This window comes from Schistocerca piceifrons, chromosome 1 (genome assembly GCF_021461385.2).
Source record: "Schistocerca piceifrons isolate TAMUIC-IGC-003096 chromosome 1, iqSchPice1.1, whole genome shotgun sequence".
NCBI lineage: Eukaryota > Metazoa > Arthropoda > Insecta > Orthoptera > Acrididae > Schistocerca > Schistocerca piceifrons.
Genome location: NC_060138.1, coordinates 18,233,649 through 18,258,466, shown reverse-complemented (window position 1 = coordinate 18,258,466; position 24,818 = coordinate 18,233,649). Strand labels below are relative to the sequence as shown.

General features: G+C 39.7%; 1 protein-coding gene across 1 annotated transcript in view; it reads right to left on the bottom strand.

Annotated features, from left to right (window-relative positions):
• Positions 1–20,982, bottom strand: part of LOC124790607 (serine/threonine-protein phosphatase 2A 56 kDa regulatory subunit gamma isoform) — a 322,070-nt gene extending 301,088 nt beyond the window's left edge. The window contains exons 1-2 of the mRNA XM_047257796.1: positions 20,903–20,982; positions 20,573–20,632 (exon numbers count right to left, since the gene is read on the bottom strand). Coding sequence (XP_047113752.1) covers positions 20,573–20,632; positions 20,903–20,977 — 135 coding nt within the window. The 5' untranslated portion in view covers positions 20,978–20,982. The remainder of the gene's footprint in view (positions 1–20,572; positions 20,633–20,902) is intronic.
• Between the last annotated feature and the right edge of the window lie 3,836 nt (positions 20,983–24,818).

The following is a 24,818-nucleotide window of genomic DNA, read 5'->3' as shown; positions in this document are numbered from 1 at the left end:
GCAACTTCTGCTGTTAGTGAATTTAGAGCTATCAACAATGAAATTAATGTATCTATTGCTGAAAATGCAAGATAATGTTTGTTTGTTTTACTTTAGGGCACAAAAAACAGCTGTGGTCATACGCGCCCAAGTCAAAACTAGAGAACACATACGCAGAGTGGAGTTAAACAACTATGCATCAGTCCCAATGGACAGAATAGGAGACAGCTAAAAACAGGCACGTGGAAAAAGGGCTAAAAAAGCACCATACCTTAACAGAGGTCCAAAACTAAAAATTAAATGGCCTTCATCATATTGCTGCAGCAGATAAAAAGTAAAATGCGGTAGACAGCCCACGTATCATTCACTAAAATGGCCGATAAATCAGGCGGCAAACCCAAGCTGGAATTTTTTTTTTTTTTGTGGTTTTCGGGCGCACAACTTCAATGGTCATTAGCGCCCTGACTACGCTAAGAATGCACCGCGAGGCACAAGTTGACAACAACAACTAAAAGGGAAAACACAATAAAAGACTGACAGGCAGAGGATTAAAAAACATCATCAAATGTCCTTAGCGAGGTTTGTCAAATTGATAAAACAAAGAACACGAGCAGCTGCTCGTGGGTCATCCGCTAAAATGGCATCTAAAGTATTAGGCAGGTTAAGATCGAGGCGCAGTGTGTTAAGATCTGGACAGGACATTAAAATGTGTCTAACCGTCAGCAAGTGCCCACATGGGCAGAACGGCGCCGGCGCAGCCGTCAGCAGATGGCGATGGCTGAACCGGCAGTGTCCAATTCTTAACCTTGCTAAAACGACCTCCTCCCGCCGAGAAGGGCGTGAGGAGGACGTCCAAGCCACGGGAAGAGGTTTTAAGGCCCGAAGCTTGTTGTCGGTAAGTGCAGCCCAATCGGCATGCCACAGCGACACAACGCGCCGACAAATGACCCTGCTAAAAAACGGACGAAGGGACACAACAAGAAGCTGTCCGAGGCTGGAGGACCGCAGCCTTGGCCGCGGCATCTGCAGCTTCGTTCCCAGGGATACCGACATGGCCAGGAACCCACATAAAGCTAACCGGCGTACCGACGTCCACCAGCTGCTGAACCAAGCTGGAATGTAAACGATTAAAGAAGGGGCATTCCAGCAAGAAGTGGCAGACAGTTAAAATTTGTTCGCAACGTGGACAAAGTGGTGGGGAAGCACACTGAGCAAGTGACGATGGCTAAAGAGGCAGTGCTCAATACGCAGCAGAGTTAAAATAATCTCCTCCCGGTAGGAAGGCAGAGAGGAGGTTGTCCAAGGCGCTGGGAGAGGCTTAATAAGCTGAAGCCTATTCACACAAACGGGAGGACCATTGGCGATACCAAAGGGGCACAACCTCCTGACAGATGGCAATGCAGAGATCATCGGAGGGCTGAGGTATGAAGACTGCAGCAGCCTCTTTTCCTGGCAGACCTACATGACCAGGGACCCACAGAAATATGACACTGGCTCTACCGACAGTGAGCAAGTGACAGGTTTCCTAGACCCCCCACACTAAGATATGGGCAGTGTAGAGCACACATAGACTTTAAAGGGAACTGAGTGAGTCTGAGCAGAAGACACAATTGGAAAGGCAGTGTCGCTGGATGTGCTCCGTGGCCTGATAAAAGGTGAAGAGCTTGGCTGTAAATACTGAGGACTGTGCTGGAAGCTGATATCAAAAGACACGGGTGCCAATGACAAAGGCACACCCGACCCCACGATCAGTCTGAGAGCCATCAGTGTACACGAAGGTACTTTTGCTAAGTTCCATGCAAAGGTCATGAAACTGCAAGTGATAGACCAAGGCAGGAGTAGTGTCCTTAGGAAATGAATGAAGGCCAAGGTTAACACGGGCCACTTCACGAAGCCAAGGTGGTGAAGGGTTCACACCCACTGCGATAGTTGTAGGGTAGTGTGAAGTTAAGGCGCCGTAGTAAGTGGCGAAAGCGGACTCTAGCAGTTAACAGAAAAGGGGGACAAGCACCATACTGATGATCAAAGGGATCATCAAAGGAGGAGGCATCGGATAGGTGGCCATGCACGGCAGACAAACGGCATGCGTACCTGCTGAGGAGAAAATCACGGTGGTAGGGCAGTGGTAGTTCAGCAACTTCAGCATACAGACTCTCAACCAAACTAGCGTAAAAGGTGCCAGTGGCCAAACAGATGCCGTGATGGTGGTTAGCGTTGAGACAGCGCAGAGGGAGGGGCTTGAAGACACACAAAGCACCCATAGTCGAGTTTCAAACGGACAAAGGGACCGATACAAATGGAGGAGGGTGGTTCGATCGGCACCCCAGGAAGTACCAGTGAGGACACACAGGAAATTGAGGGACCATGTACAGCGGGCTGTCAGGTGGTGAGGCACATGGGAGGACCAGGAGTGTTTACTATAAAGCACGAGCCCCAGAAATGTGGTGGATAAATGTGCAACATTTAAAAGTGCATAACATGAAAGCTTAATTGAACTACACCTGATCCAGTTTGACTGACCTACCCTCATTTAATTATACACAATGTAAAACTGAGCATTACATCTCTCTTAATATCTGTAAACAGTGTGTAAAGGAAGATGAAAATCTAATATTCATGTAGGACTGGCATGTTATGGTAAGCACACAAAACTATGGGAGAATACAGGCTCAACAGTAGCACTGAGCAAGCAGAAGAACTCTACCACTACTGTAATAAATTTCAGCCAGTAATAATAAACATCCATGGCTTGGAGTCGTCGTCAAACTGTTGGTCATCTTGCAACTGGGTGGGTGAGAGTCCAAGGAGGCAAGGGCATACAAAGTTCAAAAGGACAATGCCTATTAAAGCATTGTGCTGATCAAATCCATCTTCTCACTGAAATAACTTCATAGTAAATACACTGTTTAAGAATTCCAAGTGCAGGCAGGGTGTACACGCGGACAAGGAAAAAAAATTCCCAGATTTTTCCCGGATTTCCCAGTTAAAAATACACTTTCTCCCGGGTGAGAACATGCTTCTTCCTTGTTAAGTGCCAGTATATTTTCCCTTATCAGTCCTTTGAATTGTTATGTTTTTATACATGGGCATCAAATTTCCCAGCACTTTAGAAAACGAAACTCGGACAAAAGGACACATTTAAGAAATATCTTTGATGTGCAGCAACATGTACACTGCGTATTTTCATATTACAGAAGTATACTTCGGAATTCCACCAAACACCGCATGTTACTTTCCAAGTCATTGAAATCGAGATTGTGATGCGCTTTTGTAAGCCAGTCAAAGCTTACGTCACGTGATCTCGCCGGCCGACGACAGCAGATATTCACAGCATAGGACACGTGATGTAGTCAGCCAACAGCAACATCACTGTTACGTAGCACAAACACACAAACAGGTAAAGTTAATAGTTTAAATTAATATACATAGTGTTGCTACAAGAAAAGCAAAGCTTTCACATATAATATTGGTCTCTAAGGTTAATAAGCTGTTAGAGAAGCTAAGCTTGCGCATATAATGTTGATCTTTTTTCCGCCTGTTACATTTAAGATATATCACACAAATGTGGCAGTAAAATTTTTAATAATGACATAAATGTCTGATCTTCAGGGTTCGAAATTCTTCTAAGTGGCTTGTCATCAAAGAGTTGATTTTTAAATGAGAGCCGAATGCTCTGTGTTTTCAGAAATTCATGTTACATTATCGCACATTGTTCAACTTACATTAGAAACAGGTTCATTTCAGCAGTTGTCAGAGGGCGCAGGTAACAGTACACACCGTGCTTGCGCAGCTAGCATGACATAGGAAGCCCATATGCAAGTACATGTAAAACATTGAAAGATCATACATTATGTCATAAAAAAAAACACAACATCAGAGAATAGTCCAAGAGCATCGGAATTTCGTGAACCAAACTAAAATGTCCACATTTAAAGTGAATAGTTAAAGTGCACATTTGTATGTTCAGATTCCCAATGAAGTAGACCTCGACCTGATGTTAAGCTTTTCAGTGTGGTTTTCCGGATGTAAATTTTCTTGAAGCACCAATACTGTATTATATCATGCTTGGTTCTTTATTATAGCATAATGCCAAATGTGCTAGAAGATGAAAACATGCACTTGAAATGCAGCAAACAGTAGAAACTAGCCAGTACTATGGAATTCAACATTTCGTTTCAAATACATTGACTGCATCTGCGGAAAAGGTTAACAAAAGTCAAATTTCTTTAGCAAACAGACAAAAATAACTTAATTGTTCCGCAAGACTGTTATGCTTGACTGTCAGAAAGATGAAAATAAACTAAAATCTGAAACCAATGACATTTTAGCCTTCAGTAATTATGTGAATGTATTTTAATTCACTTGATAACTCCCGGCTGCAGATATCCATTTTGTTTTCATTTGACGTGAGAGTAAACAAAGAGGAAACAGCAAAATCACTAAATGTAAACACGGGTCACTACCCACTATAACTCTGACTGCTCTGCGCATCAGCCCCGGATCTGCGATATTTACGAACCGGGTCAATACTAAAAAAATCGAATTTTCAAAAATATATTCATCCTGTAAAGCACATCTTTCTGAAAAGTCAAACATAAAACGTGTGTGTTCAAGGAAATGTAAGACGACATATTTGGTCTTCTTCTTGTCGTCTTCATAAAGCATTTTTCTATCACACGTCACTGTATTTCGCTCTGTGGAATTGAAACGTGTATATTTTGTAACAGATGCCATCAAACTATATTCAGGACAGGGGAAACTGTAATGTCCCGTGGTGCCTCTCCTGCTCCCAGTAGACCGATTTGACAGCCTGCCCCTCTTAAAAACAAATCTCGCAATTAATAGCGGATGGGATTATTTGTTATCGGGAGAACAAGAACTCTTCAGAAAATTTGCACTCTTTATTGCCTATTAGCTAATAACTTGCTGTTTCGTGTGACATAAAATTAAGTATAGGATACATAAAACCAATAAAGACAAGAGACAAGCAAGAAAGTACACATTTCTTCAATCGTTAGCTCCTAGCATTTTTTCTCTCTAATCTTGCTACAGCTTTCTGTGAAAGAATCTATTACCTCATCAAAGTTCGTCAAACGTTTTGCTACATGAAAAATCGAAATTTCGTTATCTAATACTGAAAAACTTGCTAACACAAATAATACCCAAGACTGGTGTGGTTTCTCGATCTGATTACATCTGTTTAGTCACTGTCTGCTAGACAAAACAAAATAGGCCTTTCTAATATTGCAGCAATTTGTAACACATACCTAATAAACGAGACCGTTTTGGCACAAATGGCCATTTTTATAACGCTACAGAATATAATTCGCGAAGTGCCAATATCAAATGTCTGTTAGGCCTACTACAAGCAAAAATCTTTAGTTTATGAAATAGTTTCACATTTCATTCATACACACCAGTTTCTCAAGCATGAGATCGAAAGGTAGTATTACAAAATTTTTATATAAATTTGGAATCATTATAGTCTTCCATAATTCGTGTGATGTCCCCGTTTCATCTCCTTCCTCGTTCTAACAATCAATCTTGTCATCACCAATTCTGTAGCTACTCCTGACATTGTCAAAATTTGTTCGCCAGTTAACTTCACTAACCCTGCCAGAATTACAGGTTTAGTTCTCCCACAATTAGTCTCCGGTTAGGCGTTGTTACGTGTTCATACAACACTTTTTCCACGTTACTTCCAGAATAGAATTTAAGCGGCTGGTAGCCGGGGACTGTACTACTGATACTTACTAGTGTAGCGATCTGGCCAAACATCTTCTGTCAAAACTTCATTTTCTTGGACACACCGAGAAGATAATACATAATCTTTCTCACCTGTAATTCCTGTCAGTCGTTTATTTCCATTCTGGTAGTATGAATCTATGGATTTCGCTAGTAATTATAACAACACTGATCATTCGCACTCTCAATCAACCACATAATCAGACAGCGATTGCCATTCATCCATTCGGCTTTACTCCACTCAGCTAGTACAGCCCCGTCCCCTTTTGTCTGTGGAAAGTTTATTTCCAGATGCGACAAGGATTCTCCTGACAGAGACATCACGTACACTATGCACGCATTCAAAAAATCAACTTATGATTCATTCAGAAATCAACTTAAAATGTGTTCAAAAATGTTCAAAAACCAACAGGAAAGCATTTCAAAAACATATGAATAATAGACACAAACGTATGCTGGATGCTAGGCGCTTAGCCTCAAGAATATGAATTTGGCGCCCCCTTCTCCCAGTAGCATCTAGCTGCTTCCTGCGACTGCTTGCACAGCCAACAGCCGCATTCCTGTAACCAGAAGCAAGAGAATCAACTACTCAAACGCGACTCTACTGCCCATGCGCATGAGACCGCTCATAACTGCTAAAAGGAATCTAATTTAAACAGTTGTGACTTCACACTCGTTTAAGGCAATTTGTTATGAAGCATTGCATAGTCTTCCTAAAGCCTTTGACACATTTTGCTGTTGGCAGGTGCTTACATGAGCACTGTGTCGTCGTCGTTGCACATGGCACATTTCCTTTGCAACAGATTGTTTTTTCTATTGTTTATGTTTTATTGTTGAAGTATTATTCTGCAGTAGCAGGACACAGTAATATCCTTTGTTAGAGTCAAAATTACAAAAATTTAACTGAAAATTAAAACCAATGAAAAATTCCTGGGTTTTTCCCAGTTTTCTCCAGGATGAAAAAATTCGTACGTTTTTCCCAGATCTCCCGGTTGTCCCAGGTCGTATACACCCTGGCCGGAGAGATACTTGGTAAATACCTCCAGAGATTGGAAGACATCAATGGGTTGCATCTGGTGAAGCAGATATTCCAATAACAGGTATTTAATTAATTTAGGTGTACTCAGGAGCACATAAGGGTTCAGAACACAATTTAGTTATGATGAAGAACTATCAGGAGGAATCAATGAGTTAAGAAGCGAGATGCAGATGTACTGAGAAAAGTTATGTAGGGAGGAAGGAAAGAGAGGGTGGGGTGGGGGGTGGGGGGGGGGGGGAGAGAGAGAGAGAGAGAGAGAGAGAGAGAGAGAGAGAGAGAGAGAGAGAGAGAGAACATGATAACGAACAACAGAAAGCAATTCAGTTATAAAGCAATGTGTTCCCCAAAAGGGCAACCACAGATACTGGACAGAAACAAAGGTACAAAAAAGACAACTGCAAAGAAATTCTTTAAATAACTGATAAAAGAAAGAAATACAGAAATATTCAGAAAAATATTTAAGTCCCTTTAGAATGAAGCTGATAGGAAGTGTAGGGAAGCTACACCAAATAGGCTGAATGAAAAGTGTCAAGAAATCAAAAGGGTAAAAATGAAAGAAACTTTCAGAGAAACTGGCAGCAAATGTGTCGCCATTAAGAGTGCAAAAGGGATTCCACTGTAAAATAAAGAGGAGAATGGATATGCGAAAGAAGTGCACTGAGAGCCACTACAAGGGGGCGGCACTGTCTGCTGACATGATAAAAGAAGAAATGAGTATTTGTAAGAAAGAGGCGAACAAGTATTAGAATCAAGAGTCTACCAGAGTACTGGCAGACATGTGATTAACCAGAAAAAAGGAACAGATAATAATACTTTGAAATTTCTGATGTGATTTGGGAAAGTGGCAGCCAAACATGTATTCAAGTAGTACATAGAACCTAAGAAATTAAAAAAAGAAAGAATGGAAGATTGGTGCTTAACATCCCGTCAACAACAATGTCATTAAGGACGGAGCACAAGCTTGGATTAAAGAAGGATGGGGAAGGAAATCCACCTTTGAAAGGACCCAACCAAACATTTTCCTGGAGCAATTTAGGGAAATAATGGAAAAACTTAAACCTAGACGGCCAGACAGGAATCTGAATGACCGTCTCCCCAGATATGAGTCCAGAGTGCTAACCACTGTGTCACCCCTCTCGGTATAAAATTGGAGATGTACCATTAGACATTATGCAGATCATTGTCATCTATACAATCACAAAGTTAGAGAAGAAAAATAAATGCAGGAACTACTGGACAATCAGCATAACAGTTAACACATCCAAGTATCTTACAAAAACAATGTACAGTAGAACAAAGGAAATTGAAGATCTGGGCAAAGGTCATTGGATTTGTAAAAGATAAAAGCATCAGAGGCAAGTCTGATATTCTGTTTCATAATGAAAGCAAGACTTGAGGAAATTCAAGGCACTCAAATAGCATTTCTTGACTCATAAACAGACTTCAACAATGACACGATCTGCAAGCCACCAAAAGAAGCATGGCACAAGGTATCATGCACCACTACTAGTCGTACTGTCTGTATGAATAGTTCTCCAGGCAGTTGCAAATGCCACTGCTCTAAGATTTTCTCAATAGTCTTCCTCAAACAGAATGTTGCCTTCCCTCCATGGATACCCATTTGAGTTCCTAGAGCACTGTAATATAGTGAAACACACACACACACACACACACACACACACACACACACACACACACACCAGAAGATGGGCAAATGTACTGTACAAGACACAAGGTGGAACAATAACAATGTAAGACTATAAGAGGAGCTTGGATCAAAATAGGTCCAAGGCAGGGATGCAGTCCTTTTCCATCACATTTCAACCTGTACGTTGAATAAGTAATAACGGAAATAAAAGTTCAAGAGTGGAATTTAACTTTAGGGTGAAAGGATGAAAATGATAAGATATTCTGATGATAATGCTATCCTCAATGAAACAAAAGGAGAATTAAAGGACTTGTTGAATAGAATGCAGAATCTATCACCGAATATTCACAGAGTGAATCGAAGAAAGATGGAAGTAATGAGGAGTAGCAAAAATGAGATTAGTAATGAACTTGACGATAAAATTTGAAATCACATAGTTGATGAAGTGAGGGTAAATTCCATGTTTGAAGCAAAATAACGGGACTGAAAGCAGGGATGAGATAAAGAGACCAGCACAGAGAAACAGAATTCTCTGTACAAACAATTCTACCAGTAACAAACATTGACAATTTTGATAAAGAAATTTCCGAGAAGGTATGTCAGGGGGTCAACATTTGTGCCGACATGAGTCCCTGACTAGAGGAAAAGTGGAAAATGAGAACTAAAAGTGTGAAATGTGATTTTACAGTTGGATGCTGAAAATTACATGGTTTGACAAAAAAAAAACGGGGTGGCACGATGCAGAATAGGTGGGGAAGGGAATGTGTCGACAGCAGAAGACCGTGGTACCACCTGTAAGCTTTGATCCACAACGTCATCGAGATGGCAGACACCTCTACTTCAAGCTTATACAATATGGCAACCATGATGCCATTCATTATTCACACAAACACACACGTAATATGAGAATGTGAAACCACAAGGACAATCACAGAAATTAGTTTTTTTTTTGTCATGGACAAAAAAAGTATACAACCATCATAATAATGACAACATACCAAAACAAATACTAAACGCAAAATATGAAGAAAATTGGTCTTGGAAATTTCAGTCGATCTATAAAGCTGAAACAAAATCCATGGTAACATAAAACCAAATGTCACCCATAAAACTACGTTTGAAAAACTTGACCTCAGCAATGTAGATAAATCAAACTCCATGATACCAACCAATCACAATCCAACATAATTACAAGTCAATAACAACACACCCCATTATTTCATAAAAAAATGCATTAATGCCTATTTTGATATAGGCAAGAAACACACACTTATGGATGTAAACACATACACCATATATACGACCTAAGAAAACCATAAACTTATCAACTGCAGCCAGACAACACAATCTTGATATAGCTAAAATATTATCATCAACACAACCTCTCAAATGGCCATGCGACTTTTCAAACCAGGCATAACACTATATGTTGTCCTGCTGACAACGTCTCATATTAGTCCCTGGTCCAAAATGCAACAATTTTGGTCACTCTCATACCTTCTGGCCACAAACTCAATGCATCACATACCATACTCGGCAGTTAAACCAAATAGGGCTAAATGTGTAGGAATTTCATCGTGGTCAACATGCCATCCCCTATAGTGGTATGCAGACACCTAAACATTAACTTCGTCGTCATAACTAAAAAACTGAACAAAAAATGAAACCTACAACCACAAAGAACACATTGCACTACTAATTTTATTTTAAACCCACAAACTAATCTCCTGTACATGTCAACATCAAAATAATTCACTAACTACCACAAGCTCTTACAGTGCTATTCTCACAAACAATAAGAAACAATTTGGAAACAAACATCCTCCATTGGAAAACACCACTGCATAATCCAACAAGCCCTCTGCAGACATGTTTCATCTGAAATATTCACTCCACACATTAAGTTACACAATGCAACACACGTCACTGGTAAAAGCAGGTGGGTGGCAGCGCAAACTTCGGTTGACCCAAAAAGACAAGACTACATGACCATCTTATTAAGGCATCACAAAATAAGCTGCATGGTTCTAAAGCAGCTGTAGAGAGCAAAAACTGCAGAGGAAGACATCAGAATACATCCAACAAATAATTGGGGACATGGGGGGAGGGGGGGAGGGGGGGGGGCAGGGGGGGGGGGGGGTACTGGTTATAAAATCTACAATATCATGAAAATGATAGGTTGCTACTCACCATACTAAGGAGTCAAGTCACACACAAGCACAACAAAAAAGAATACTATACATTTAAGCCTTCGGCCAAAACACCTTCCAAAACAGAAAAAATATACAACACACACACACACACACACACACACACACACACACACACACACAACTGTGGCGGAAGAGATTCGGACACACATGCCCAAGTGCAATATGGCATTTTAGTACCTTTTTTAAATTTTTTTTGTGTGAGTATCATGGTTCACACAGCCCCAGAGTCACTAATAATTTTAGGTTTGTACTCCAGTCAGTTTTTCATTCCACAGCATTATTTGCGTACAGTTCCATTATTGCTTTCCTGCATTTTTGCTACAGTCTTTACTCAGTGTTGTTTGCGTGATGAAGATTCTGCGTCTTTATTCTGTGATAGCTCAGACAAATTTTTACCAGAGGAGACCAGAAGCGAAACCAGAAGTTCTGATGATGGAATCACATCAGTGAAGGTAGGAAGAAGATTTTTACTTCCACATTCAGTCAAAGAACCAGACTTCACAGCTGTAAAAATCAGCCAACAAAGCACCTCTTACCATGTTAGTGCCACAACTACTGCAGTTGATTCAGGTTGTTGGGCCTGAGTCAGTTACCTGCTATGCGGACGATACAAACTTAATCAGCACAGACTGCGATTTATCAAAGCTACACCAGAAATCACAGGACCCTCACGTTAACACTAAACTGGTTCTCAGCTAACAAACTTCTATGTAATCCAGAGAAAACTCAGCATCTGCAGTTGGGATTGGCTATTGAGGTAGAACCAAAATCCGTAAAACTGCTTGGAATACACATTGATTCCAAACTTAACTGGCAACCCCATATCACCCAGGTCTGCAAAAAGTTATTGAGGGTGTCCTATCTTATCTGGAAACTGTCTGATCTAGTGAGTAACAAATATCTCAGAACAGCTTACTTTGGACTTTTTCAGTCTCATATATCTTATGGGCTGTTACTATGGGGCCACTTATGTCATGTCAGTGATGTACTACTGATGCAGATGGAGGTGCTACGAATAATGTGCAAGGTCGGTCCAAGAGAACATTGATGTCCCTTATTCACCAAAATGGAAATAATGACAGTGATAAATCTTTATATTTCTGCATCAATGATACATGCTAAAAAGAACAGAACAAAATTTACCACCAGAAAGAACATACACTTACATGACACCAGAAACAAAGAGAGTATTGACATTCCTAGACATAGGCTGACAAAAACAGGCAACTCTCACAAAGTTAACTGTTTGAAATTATTTAACAAATTACCACATACTGCACTCAATAAACCTTTCAATGATTTCAAAAGTAAATTGCACAAATGGTTAATAGACAATCCACACTACAGTCTCTCAGAATTCATAGATACTTTTAACATAGAAATTGAGTTTTGAGTCTACGATTCCAATACTGTATATTGATTAATGGGGTCGACAGAAGCGTCCGATCCCACGCGTCGGCTTTGACCCGTGACGTACGGGTGTTGTCGCGTGTGACGTGATGACGGCGCGGAGTTTGGCTTGTGAGTGTGGCTTGTTTGTAGATGTTGTCGTGTTGCGGTTTGTTGTGCTATCTGGTGGTATGTTCAGGGTTTTCGTTTGTGTGGAATTCGTTTCAGTGAGTTAACGATTTTGTGTGAAGGTTAATTTAGTGTTGTTCGCTGTAGATCGTGTGGTAATTTTAGTAAAATTAATCGGTTGTTATTTTTGTTCAGGAATGGATATGACGCATAAAATTAACAGTGTGCAGGTCAAGGGAAGTGTTCAATCCCAATGTGTGGCTATGTATGTTGATATTGGTATCGGCAGATGTTTTTGTGCTCTATAGGCCAAGGGAAGTGTTTGATCCTAATTTATGGGCTCGGGAGCTGCTGTTGAGCTATATAGGTCAAGGGAAGTGTCCGATTCCATATGATATTGTGTTTAGTGGTATTTGGGGAGTTTTATGATGTGCTTTTTTCGTCTTTTTGAGTGGTTTTGTATGGGGGTGGGTGTCTAAATTTGTTTATATTTAGTTTGCCCCCACCCAAAAACACCCCATTTCCCGCACTTGTCCCGTTAGTGTCATTAGGCTTTTTGCGGAAAGTGTGTGTGTTTGTTTTTCGATGTATTTTCGTCCTCATAATGTGTACGTACCGACTTTATATGCGCCATATTTGAATCGTGGTTTATGGTCGTTTCCGCCATATTTGTGACATCATGGGTCAAAGCAGACGGGCAGGATCAGACGGTTCCATATTTCCGATTAATGTAGCATAAATAATTTGTACTTGTAATGTAAACACTGACTAATGCAGTAACTCTTTAAGTATCTTGACATAATTGTAATGCCTATTTCACTGCATGTGGTCAACGGCAAATAAAGAATCTGAATAAATAAAGGTTCAATTGAAGTAGGCCTAAGCGTAATATCAGAAAGTACTGAAGATGAAGATGACACAATTAGAACAAATTCTAATGAGATTGTCTGGGGGCCAGTTACGGGTAAAAATACGAAAAACTTTACATTTATTCATTCCAGTTCTGGTGTAAATGCTTCTGTTGCACTAACTCTCAAAGGCAAGACACCATACGATTTCTTCAAATACTTTGTAACTCATGAAATTTTAGAATACGTGACTCAACAAACTAATTTGTACGCAAAACAAGTCTTATAAAGTCATTCAGTAACTGTTAATTCATGACTGAAAAAGTGGACTAATGTCAGCAAAACTCAAATGTAACAATTTTTAGGAATTTTTTGTTATGTATGTCACTAAATGTAAACCCGAGGATTCCAAATTATTGGTCAAGAAATATGCTCTATCACAACAATGTAAAAAATGTTATGTCACACAATCGTTTTGAACTGCTTTTACGTACGTGGCATTTTTCCGATAATCAGTGCCCACCGGAAAACCGCCTATTCAAAATTCAATCTCTTATTGATAAATTACTGCAGAGATTTCAAAGTGCAGTGGTGCCGGAGAAAGAAGTTTGCATTGACGAAACACCTGTGCCATTTCGAGGAAGACTAAGTTTCATTCAGTATATAAAGAATAAGCACCATAAATTTGGAATTAAATTGTTCAAACTTTGTCTAAAGGGTGACTACACCTGGAATATGAAAGTTTACTGTGGGAAGAATGCGAATCCTGGTGTTCCTGTTGCCACTTCTGTTATGAGCCTTATGAGTGGATTACTAAATGAGGGCAGAATCTTATATACAGAGCACACCAGCTTCTTGAACAATCAACACATATAGTTGGTACTGTAAGATCAAATAGAAAACTGAATCCTCAAGACGCTGTACAGGCAAAACTGAAGAAGGCGGAACACAAAGCAAAGGAAAGTACCACAGGTATAGTAGTACTGAAATGGAGAGAGAAGAGGGATGTTCTGATGCTGGGTACTGTTCATGGAGAAGAAGCAGAAGTTCAAACCAGGAAGGGCACAATGAAAAAACCAGCAATGATAATTGACTATAATCAGTTAAAATCTTTTGTAGATCTTTCTGACAAATGAAGTCATACTCACATTGTGTAAGGTGGGGTGTGAAATGGTACAGGAAGCTTGCAGCTGAATTGTTGACAGGATCGGCACTGGTAAATGCTCATGTGATTTACCGATATATCAACAACAAGATTATCTCAATCACGGAATTCAAAGACGAAGTGACTTTGAGACTACTCCATACAGAAGATGTCGATGAGCCTGAGACATCTCTCACCAAAGCCACCGCATTACCTTCAGGTTGTGCACTTGTGAATATGGGAGCAGCCAGACAGTGTGCTACGAAAAAATGAAGAATGAATTTGGATGAGAGCAAGCTGTCAAGAAATGCAAACTAACTGCATGGAAATGTAAGACTTGCGGATCATATTTTTGCGTAGAGTGTTTTTCCATAAAGCACAGTGCATTCAGGTGTTAGAGAAACAAAGTGGAATGACTCAAATTTTTCAGTTTCATTGTTGTTGCAATTAGAGTTGAAGAATGTAAATAGAACTGTATGTAAGTAACATGTCAAACTAAATAATAAAAAGAGGAAAAGTCCAATACGATTGAGCCATGTGAGTGATATATAACTCACGAATTCAAATGTCAATAACTGCTCTTGAGCTCTTGAAAACCATAGGCCACAAATATGATTTGTTACAGGGGCCATAACCTACTAAACACCGAGTCACAGCACGCTCCTGTGAGTTACAACTGCACCACAGAGCTTTAAATGAAAAAATATCCGTGAGCAGAATTTACTTCACGTGGCCCCCAGAGAACAATTCTTGTGAGTTATATTTAACTCACGTGGCAGTCAATGTGTTAAAAGTGCTATGCTGAAATCTCTACACCACAAGCATTGCACATCGGTAGTGTCCCCCTGCTGGAAACTAAATCCAAGCACCGAGGACAATATTCAGTATGGAAATGTGTGAATAGGACTTCATTCAGTCTTGATAGACAGTACTAGCTACAGCACAACTGGACCTCTTACGGTCTAATTTAAACTAGTTATCACGTGGCAGGTAACAGCCTGCTCAGCTCCTGCCACTCATAAACCAATGGGAAACTGGTACTGTCAGCTCCCACTTTGTTGTCACTTCTGCTGCTCTGCCTAAAAGCACTGTGTCAGCCAGTCCTCAGTGAGCCATTGTTGTGATATATTCAGGAGACTCTAAGCTTTGCGTGCCTTAAAATGTGTGATGAAAGTTTTCAAAAAAAACAGCAAAGTACTAGGAAACTTTCAAAAAGTGTCAGGACACGATTATCCACAGACAGTTGTGTGAATTTGTGTGTTCCACGAGAGAGGATGGAGGAGCACCTCTCCTTCCCATGGATAAGGAGATGAAGTGAACTGCAGCTGCTCTACAAATCAGCAAGCTATCAATGACAAGAATCTGCAAAGAGAGATTTGTGAAAGCAAGAGTCACACACACCAGGGAGAAGAGGCAACCCTGAGAAGAGGGTCACAAATCTCCGAGTCTTTTCTGTTCAGGAAGATGCAATCTGTCATCAGATATATTCCATCCTTATTCATGGAAGTGTTATGCGACACACAAAAAGCCTCTACCCTCGTAGCAGCAGACCTATTTCACGACAGCAAACTGTTCTTGTTACAAGTCTTGAAAAAGTTAGGATTCCGCTAATCCATTTCTGGCTGAAAGTTATTAATGGACTGCCAAGATATTCCAGCCTGGTGATGCCACTTTCTTAGTGAAATGACCACGAACAAATTCTGAAATTATCGTTTGACCTGATGAAACATGGGTGAATGGGGGTGGGCAGTTTAAAAAAAAAGGTCGTACAGAGTATACAATTAGCAGTAGTATGGCAGCCCTAATAGGCAGAAGAAAAGAATAATTATAACACATTCTGGAAATTCAAAGGTTTTCACTTCTTACTGTCTACTGTTATTCTCTTCAAACATGAAAGCCCCCTCTACCATGTGACATGTTTTACGACACTGTGCTTCAAACCTTAACAAAAAAAACCAACTCTAACTATCGTGTATAATACTCCATATCATTCGGTTGTACAGGACAAGGAACCCACAAAGGCAACAAAGACTAGAGACATGTAAGATATGGTTTGACAGAAACCTGACAAGGGCAGAATTATCATACTTGCATCTTAACATGAGCTTAAGGACCCAGTTTACTCTCTGGATGAGACAGCAAAAAAAATATGGACATTAAATGCTTAGTCTGCCTCCCTAACATTGTCACACCAACACAACAGAATTGATTTGAGCTCAAAGGTCATATCGCTGCACAAAAAAATTCCATCGGCCAAAGTGTGGAACAGCTTATGAAGGAGGTAGTTCAAAAAGTGACACACTACCAAAATGTACTGGATCATGTGAAAGAAGTGATAAAGGACGCATGGAACAATGAAGGTGTGTTCAACAGTGAGTCACAGACTTGATAATATCTGTCACCACAAGCAGGGACACCATAAGTTCCACAGACAGATTCAGAATCAAACAATGTCTTCTCATTATCTGATTACTAGATAGTGTATAGTGAACTTTAATGAATTTCTTATTTCCATTAAATCCTGCGTTTGTGAGTATTTTGATCACTATCACTTTCCCTTTCCACATACCAAGATGTTATTTCACATGTGTAACAGTTTATGAGATTTGCAATGATAAGGAAGAAACTTTTCTGGACACGAAGGTTTCTCCAATTTCAATAAACAATGTAACACTGGCCCTAATTAAAATCAAGAAAAGATTTCAGACGTGCTTAGAGATACCACTGAGAGCAACTCTACACGTACATTTGAGGATTTTTACATTACGTGCACTTTCAACTTCAAACTTGTTACAAGTTAAATACAGACAATTGCATAAAAATGCTGTTTTCAGAAGCATATATACAGGAAACACAACGCAGTACAAAAATATGAAGATTTGTAGCCGAGGAAAATACTTTAGTAATCAATGAAAAAAGTATTACTGTGAGAAAAGACTGTAGCTTCATTTCTCAATCTTCCAGCCACTCTTACTGTGACATGATCCCCTCCCTCAACTGGCAGACTGATACACAGAGGAGTGACGGAGTGGCTTGTGCTCTCAGGCACTGACCAAACAGACCTCAGATGTTTCATTTCATGGCAACCGCTTACCCACGTGAAGGAAGCAGTCATCTTATGCAGTTTTTAGTGCACAAAAGGAGTCTGAACTGACACTAAATTCTGTGTGCTGGGTGCTTCAATATCTCAAAATTGCCCCCCCCCCCCCCCCTGCCCCCCAGCTAGTACAAATACTGAAGGACTATCAGGGAAATTAGAAATACTTTCTTTACAACCAAACAAAGACTAATGTTTCAATGTCACGCCAAAAGACATAGCAAAATTATTCTGTAAAGAAGACAATTCCATACAACTGGAACAACTTGCTCTACTGCACGTTAAGAGACTGATGCAACAAAACAAAAAATAGACTGACCATCGAACTGTAATGCTCAAAATGAAAGCTGCCACTGTGCTTTACTAGACAGTGTAATAATCAATGTGGTATGTCAGATCTAACTCTGAAACTCTGACCTGAATTGCCTAACAGATTATAAGCATATCTTCTAATGTTTATGAAGGGTAGTGAAATTTTGGGGTCATCGGAAGCGTCCGATTCCATCTGTCTGCTGTGACCCGTGACATAATGGTGGAGTGATGTGCGACGTCAATACAGCATGGAGTTTTTGAGCTGGTTGTGTTTGTAGAGGTCATGTTGTATGTGATGTTGTGTGGAAAGAAGTCTAATTTTTTTTAATTGCATTTTTGTTACATATAGATATGAAAGTGAGTTCATGAGAGGAGGGGGGCGGGGGGGGGGGGGGGGGGGGGGAGGAGAGAGAGAGAGAGAGAGAGAGAGAGAGAGAGAGAGAGAGAGAGAGGTAGTTTTGGTATAGTGATTGTGATGTTCTGTGTGTTTTATATTTAAGGTAGGTTGGTTGTGTTTTAATTGGTGTAGTGATTGTGGGATTTTTGAGTTTTGGGTTGTTGGGATATGGTTCCAGTTTTTGGAGTTTGTGGGTAACAGTTTTTGGTATCAATAAGTGTTGAGCTACAAAGATCAAGGGAAATCTCCAATTCCACTTTTTGGGGTTGTAGATGTTGGTTTTTCTGGTATCAGTAGCAGCAGTTGAGCTATACAGGTCAAGGGAACTGTCAGATTACTGTGGTTTTGTTGGTGTAGCGTAAAGCTGTATTTTTTTTGTATTATTTGTTCTGTGATGGTGCAGTGTTCTTTAATTTTTGTATACTTAGCTTGTCCCCGCCCTAAATGCCCAATTTTTGTTGGCATGTGTATATTTGGCATCATTCTGTATACACTGGAATACTTCCGCCATATTGATGACAGAATGGGTCAAAGCAGACAGATGGAATCTGCATTCATCCATTGCTCTCCCTCTACAAGTTTTACCCCCCCCCCCCCAACCACAATTCCGTCTAAGATGAAACTGGTGATCCCTTGATGTCTCAGAATGCGTCCTATCAACAGATTCCTTCTTTTCATCAAGCTGGGCTACAAATTTCTTTTCTTCCCAATTGTATTCAGTATCTCCTCATTAGTTATGCACTCTACCAATCTAATTCTCAGAATTCTTCTGTATTATCACATTTCAATGACTTCTCTCCTGCTCTAGTCTAAACTATTTTATCATCCATTCTCACTTCCATATACAGCTACACTTCAGACCAACACCAACAGAAAATACTTCTCAACACTTAAATATATTTTCAATGTTAAACTATTATGCTTCAGAAACGCTTTTCTTGCCATTGTCAGTCTACATTTTATATCCTCTCTACTTCAGATATCATCAGTTATTTTGCCACCCAAGTAGCAAAACTCTTCTACAATCATTAGTCTTGTTTCCTAATCTAATTTCCTCCACATCGCCCGATTTAATTCAACTAGCTACCACTATCACTACTCATATTCATAGTTTCAGAGACCGCTTTAGATATACAATATAGGTATTTGGATGGCATGGCATGAATTTAACGCACTTTAGTACTGTGGAGAATAGGCCTGTATACACACTAATCTTACACTTCCATTAGGCATCAATGTAGCAGGCCATTCACAAGTAGGTCTTATGGAGTAGTAAATCGTGCTCTATAAGTCACAATGGAAACAAGGAAACTGGATAGCTTTCCCTGTTGATGCCCATGTAGTCTCTGGCTGCAGTGGCAAGTCTGCTATTCCTTGAAAAGTTAGTTGCTCTCCTGACAAACAACAGGAGATACCGTCAGAAGCTCAGATTTTCTTAGAGAATTAATGTGACAAATGCACCAAGAATATTTAATACATATGAAACTAAAAAAGAAGTCACAAGTAGCTGACAAGTATTTGTAGTAATTACTACTGAACACAATTACTGGAAGTTTTCACCTTGTGACAGTGTGACAGGGGCTAATGTGAAATTCAGTGTACAAAAAGTTGCTTGATAATGAAGAGGGAATCGATATGGATGGTAATAGCTGACAACTTTAGTGCATAAGCTGCTAACTGTAATGCATAAAAGACCAAAGATGCCATCTGTCCGGCAGTGTATGTGAAATGGCTGAATGAATTATTTTTTAATGGTGCCTCCCACATCTATTGATGGGACGTTCGCTTATTAATAAATCAATTCTACTGCTTTCCATGTAAGGTTAATTAAATTAAAATTCACACGCCGCTGAAAGCTGTTACTACAATCCTCAGAAATTAAATCTGTGCTGAGCAATCATATTTTATTATCCCAAATTTCATTTACAATAGAGCACAAAAGTGATTATTAAGAATTAATACACACTAAAAGATGGCAAGGGCATACATACAACCAACCACCACAAGAGAAAGCCATAATAACAGCAAAACATTCGTTGTCATTCAGTGATGTACAAATGCAGCTTGCAATTCAGAGTGAAGGAAGTCTCTAAAAAGTTGGAATATCAAAGCATTCTGACGAAATGACATATTTTGCTTCGATTGCTTGACCTTTATCAGTTATCTAGCAATAAACATTTTTCCACCATTTGCCATTTATACAAGACTCCGTTTGTCAACATGCACTTTAACTCTCGTACGACTAACGAACAATTTTGTGGTTATCTTTTCTGCTACGTAGTGGGTGCCGACGCAGCTAATACGAATTTGTTCGCTGTGGAGTGTAGATATGGTACCCGAAATGCTATTACGTGAGATTTCAAACGCCAATCAATTGTCACATTAAAACAACGTGTTGTATAATGCATTCAGAAACAACCACGAGGAAAATAATCATCATAAACTCAGCACCTTCAATAATATGCCAATTATAGATATCTCACCTACTAACGCATACTGAAACCGGATAGGGTTATGAGACAGTCTCATTTCAACAACTGTCTCAATAACTATGTTAGTCACTATACTTTGGTTACATTACCACCGCTAATCTATAGTGTCTACACACTTGTCAAATATTTATTTCACTCACTTCATCATTCTCTGTCGCATCTTTTCCATTTTTCCCATTGCCCGACTTCTTAACTGGTTCCTGAAAACAAGTACACAAATTACTGCAGTTGAGCTTGTAACACAGAGGACAAGTTTTGTATAGTTGTATAACCTGCTTGCTGTTACAATAATCGGTATGAAACAACTCTTACAACCAAAAACATGACACGGCGTCAATGCTACACCCTCTTTGCTGTTCTTCGACGTATTATTAATCTACAGATACAAAAATTAATTGTAAGATATAGTTACGTGTACGCAGGCGTCACAAATCCCAACGGTCTTTCAGATAATAGAATTTTCTGATTACCTTCTCCTTCTTAGTTTTATTAGGCATTTTACGATATCTTACAACATTTAACGACAACACTAACACTTGCAACATGCATGAGTACTACTATTGGTCAGCCATGATCACGTGGTCAAATCAAAGATCACTTGCAGCACCGCCGCTGTTTTAATCTCTAAAGTTTGTTTTTCCAATTGCTATTCAATTATTAAACTCTCTCTCTCTCTCTCTCTCTTTTCATCTTTGACACTGTTTTTCCAGCTAATTTGTTTCTCCATCTTCCAAGGAGCAGATTGCAAATCAACACTCAACACTGCGGAGACCAACTGTGTCGCAATTGACTCCAAGTTCTACCTCAACAGTCACATTCTGCAATCACAGCAGTGTAGTCTCTCATTTTACGTGTTTGTTTGTGAATGTGTCTATATTTTTTAAAAATATCCTGTGCCGCGTTTTCTTCATAATTTTACTTTCATTTCCACGTCCTTTTTCTGTCAAGTTACAAATTGAAGTGGTGTGCAAGATTGATCAAGACTCAGAATCAAGTGTGGGCATAAACTCGTACCTGAATCTTCCCAACGATCTCCGGACTCATCGTCAGATGTAAATGCTCACATTAAACAAAAATTCGCTAGTACAACTGTTCCCCAATCACACTGTCATCACTGAAAGAAACTTCAGTCATCCAATAATCCACTGAGAAAATTCACAGATATGTAAACGGTGAGCGGAGCAAGGCATCCAGCGAAACATTACTAAATGCCTTCTATGAAACCTACCAAGAACAGATAATTTAGGAGCCCTTCACCATTCAAAATAGCGACATGTTAGACCTAACTGGATGGCTTCCCATCTTTAATGACGTTTGTATTGAAACTGATATCAACAACCCTTAGGCAATTGTTCAAAAATGGTTCAAATGGCTCTGAGCACTATGGGACTTAACATCTGAGGTCATCAGTCCCCTAGAACTTAGAACTACTTAAACCTAACTAACCTAAGGACAGCACTTACATCCATGCCCGAGGCAGGATTCGAACCTGCGACCATAACAAGGCAATTATAGCAGCAATGATTATTAATGTACACAATGATCACTAACCTACAAAGGATAGCAAAAGCAAGGGGGAAGACTTAAATATTTAGTCAGTTAGACAAAAAAAAGTTGCGACACACCCCAAAGAGAAACTGAAAACCTTTGCCTCTGGATGGGAGCATATAGAGGAATGATAGAGAGATAAGTATGTAGCAAAATAGTTTATGCTGGGAGGGGCTATGGAGGGCTCTCTACAGTATACAGACTCTGCAAAGAAACCTGTTAAGAACCAGATACTGTTGAATGATAAGTAAAAGTTGTCAGATGTGCCACATATATCACACAGGAGCTGAAATCCAAGGTTGAAAAGTAAATAATGAAACACTTAACTCTGTTTTCAAATGTTCCTTTTCTAAGGAAGAAGTGAAGCACTGCACAAGTTTACGTTTTGTGCCACCGCAAAGATGAGTGATACAGATGTTAGAGCTGGTCTTGTTGAGAAAGACCTGAAATCATTAAAATTAAATAATGCTCCAAGGCCCAATGTGATCATTGTCAGATTCCATACAGAATCACCGGCTGCCTTAGCTCCCCTTTTAACAATACTATATCATGGGGTCCTTGAACAGAAAGCTATGTCCGGTGAGTGAAAAATAATGTAGATCACACCACATAAAGATTAGAGCCAGTCACATTGAGAAACTGTTGAGATCATTAAAATTAAACATTGCTCCAGTGACCAATGTGAGTATTACCAGATTCTGTACAGAATCTCCAGTAGACTTAGCTCCCCTTTTAACTATAATATATCATGCAGCCCTTGAACAAAAAGCTGTTCCCAGAGAGTAGGAAAAAAAACACAATCAAATCTTTCCATAAAAAGGTTTACAAGTGATCTATGAAACTACAGTCTGATCTCATTGACATCTATTCTATACTCAAACATAACAATGTATTTCAAACAGAATGACTTCCACCATATCAGCCAGCATGGCGTCTAAAAACATCGACCATTTGAAACCCAAATTGTGCTTTTCTCACTAGACATACTGAAAGCTATGGATCAAGGGAATCAGGTAGATGCAGTATTTATTGACTTCCAAAATGCATTTGACTCACTACCACAACAAGAGTTCCTAACAAAAGTGTGATTATATGAGTTATGAAACAAAACTTGTGATCAGCTTCAGGTTTTCTTGGTAGGTAGGGTGCAGCATGTTATCTCAGATGGAGAATCATCGAGTCATATGGGAGTAAGATCAGACAGCCATGGGCAAGCGTGTAGGGACTACTGCAGTTTATTTTTGATACTGATGACCTGCCAGACAGCGTAAGTAGCAACCTAAGATTTTTCATAGATGACAAAGTAGTCTAAATGAAGTGCTATCTGAAAATAGCTGCAAAAATATGCAATCAAATCTTGATATGATTTCAAAATGGTACAAAGACTGATAACTTATTTTAAATGTAGAAACCATAAAATTATGCATTTCAGAATATAAAAAACATGTGTCCTATGAAGATAATATCAGTTATTTTCAACTATAATCAGCCAACTCATACAAATAACTGGGTGTAACAATTTGTAAAAATATCGACTCATAGGTAAGGTGGTAGACCATGGTTCATGGACAGGATATTGAGAAAACGCAGCCTGTCTACAAAGGAGACAGTATATAAATCGTTTGTGTGTCCCATCTCAGAATATTGATAAACCGTGTAAGACCCATGGTAAAGAGGATAGAGAGGGGATACTGAATGTATACAGACGAAGGTGATACAGAGGTTTGCAAGTTTGTTTGACTCACAGTAGGGTGTCATGGTATTGCTGAAAAACCTAAATCGGCTACTCTTGGAGGTAGACGCTTATTACCATGCGAAAACGTATGTACAAAACTTTTTGAGTCAGTATTAAGTGAAGATCCTATGGGCATTCTTTAGCGCCTAGTTATCGCTCCCATTAGGACCATGAAGATAAATCTGGACTAAACACAGCACCTTCACAGACATTTAAGCAGTCATTTCTCCCATATTCTAACACAACTGGAGGCTGTGGAACTGTGGTGCCCACAGTGTGGCATAGTGGTTAGTACACTAGCTGACTGCGGTGCTGCGAGTCGCCAGTCGCCAGTTCAAACCTGACCACACTTTTTTTGTGTATTTATCTTTTCTGTGAGGTTCTTGAAATATTTTGTATTTGTAACGTTTGCATATTCTGGAATAGTCCATGTTTCAACGAATATCAGTATTCTGGAAAATTCAACGCTTGTATAAATAGCTGCACTCTCCATCCATTCTCTTCTGGCTGTACATTGGTGTTTGTAATAAATGTGTTGTATTTCATTGGTGACCCTGCGTCTGGATTTGGACTTGAGAGTGCTTATGACATGATATTGTTTTGTGGAAGTGCTAGGTACTTAAATTCATGTATAGCACTGTGGCTCGAATTAGGCAAAGTAAACCCATGGTCCACATGAACAGGAACTGGAAAACAAGCAGTATATCGTTTCTTAGATCTATTTATTCCAGAGACAGATGAATTCCAAAGCAGCAGTAAGCCAGCTGTATATCAAGCACACATCAGCGTTTTCCAGAAATGGTGATCAGGACCAGATGAAATAGTTGAAAGGATTTGACTGGGTCACCAAATAAAACAGGTTGGATGACATGATGTGTTTGGCAAATGTGTACTGTTACTTGGGTGGCACTGCCCAGCATTGGTTCAAGAAAAACCAAGCTCAATAGCTGAAATAAATGACAGGCCAAACGGAAGAAAATCAGCAACAAGTTTGCTTAGCAGAAGGACAATTGAAGAACAGAGCAGAATGTCATGGGAAACTGAAACAGTAGTGCACACAGAATGTTTTGGCCCTCTGCCAAATTGTGAATCCAAACATGAGA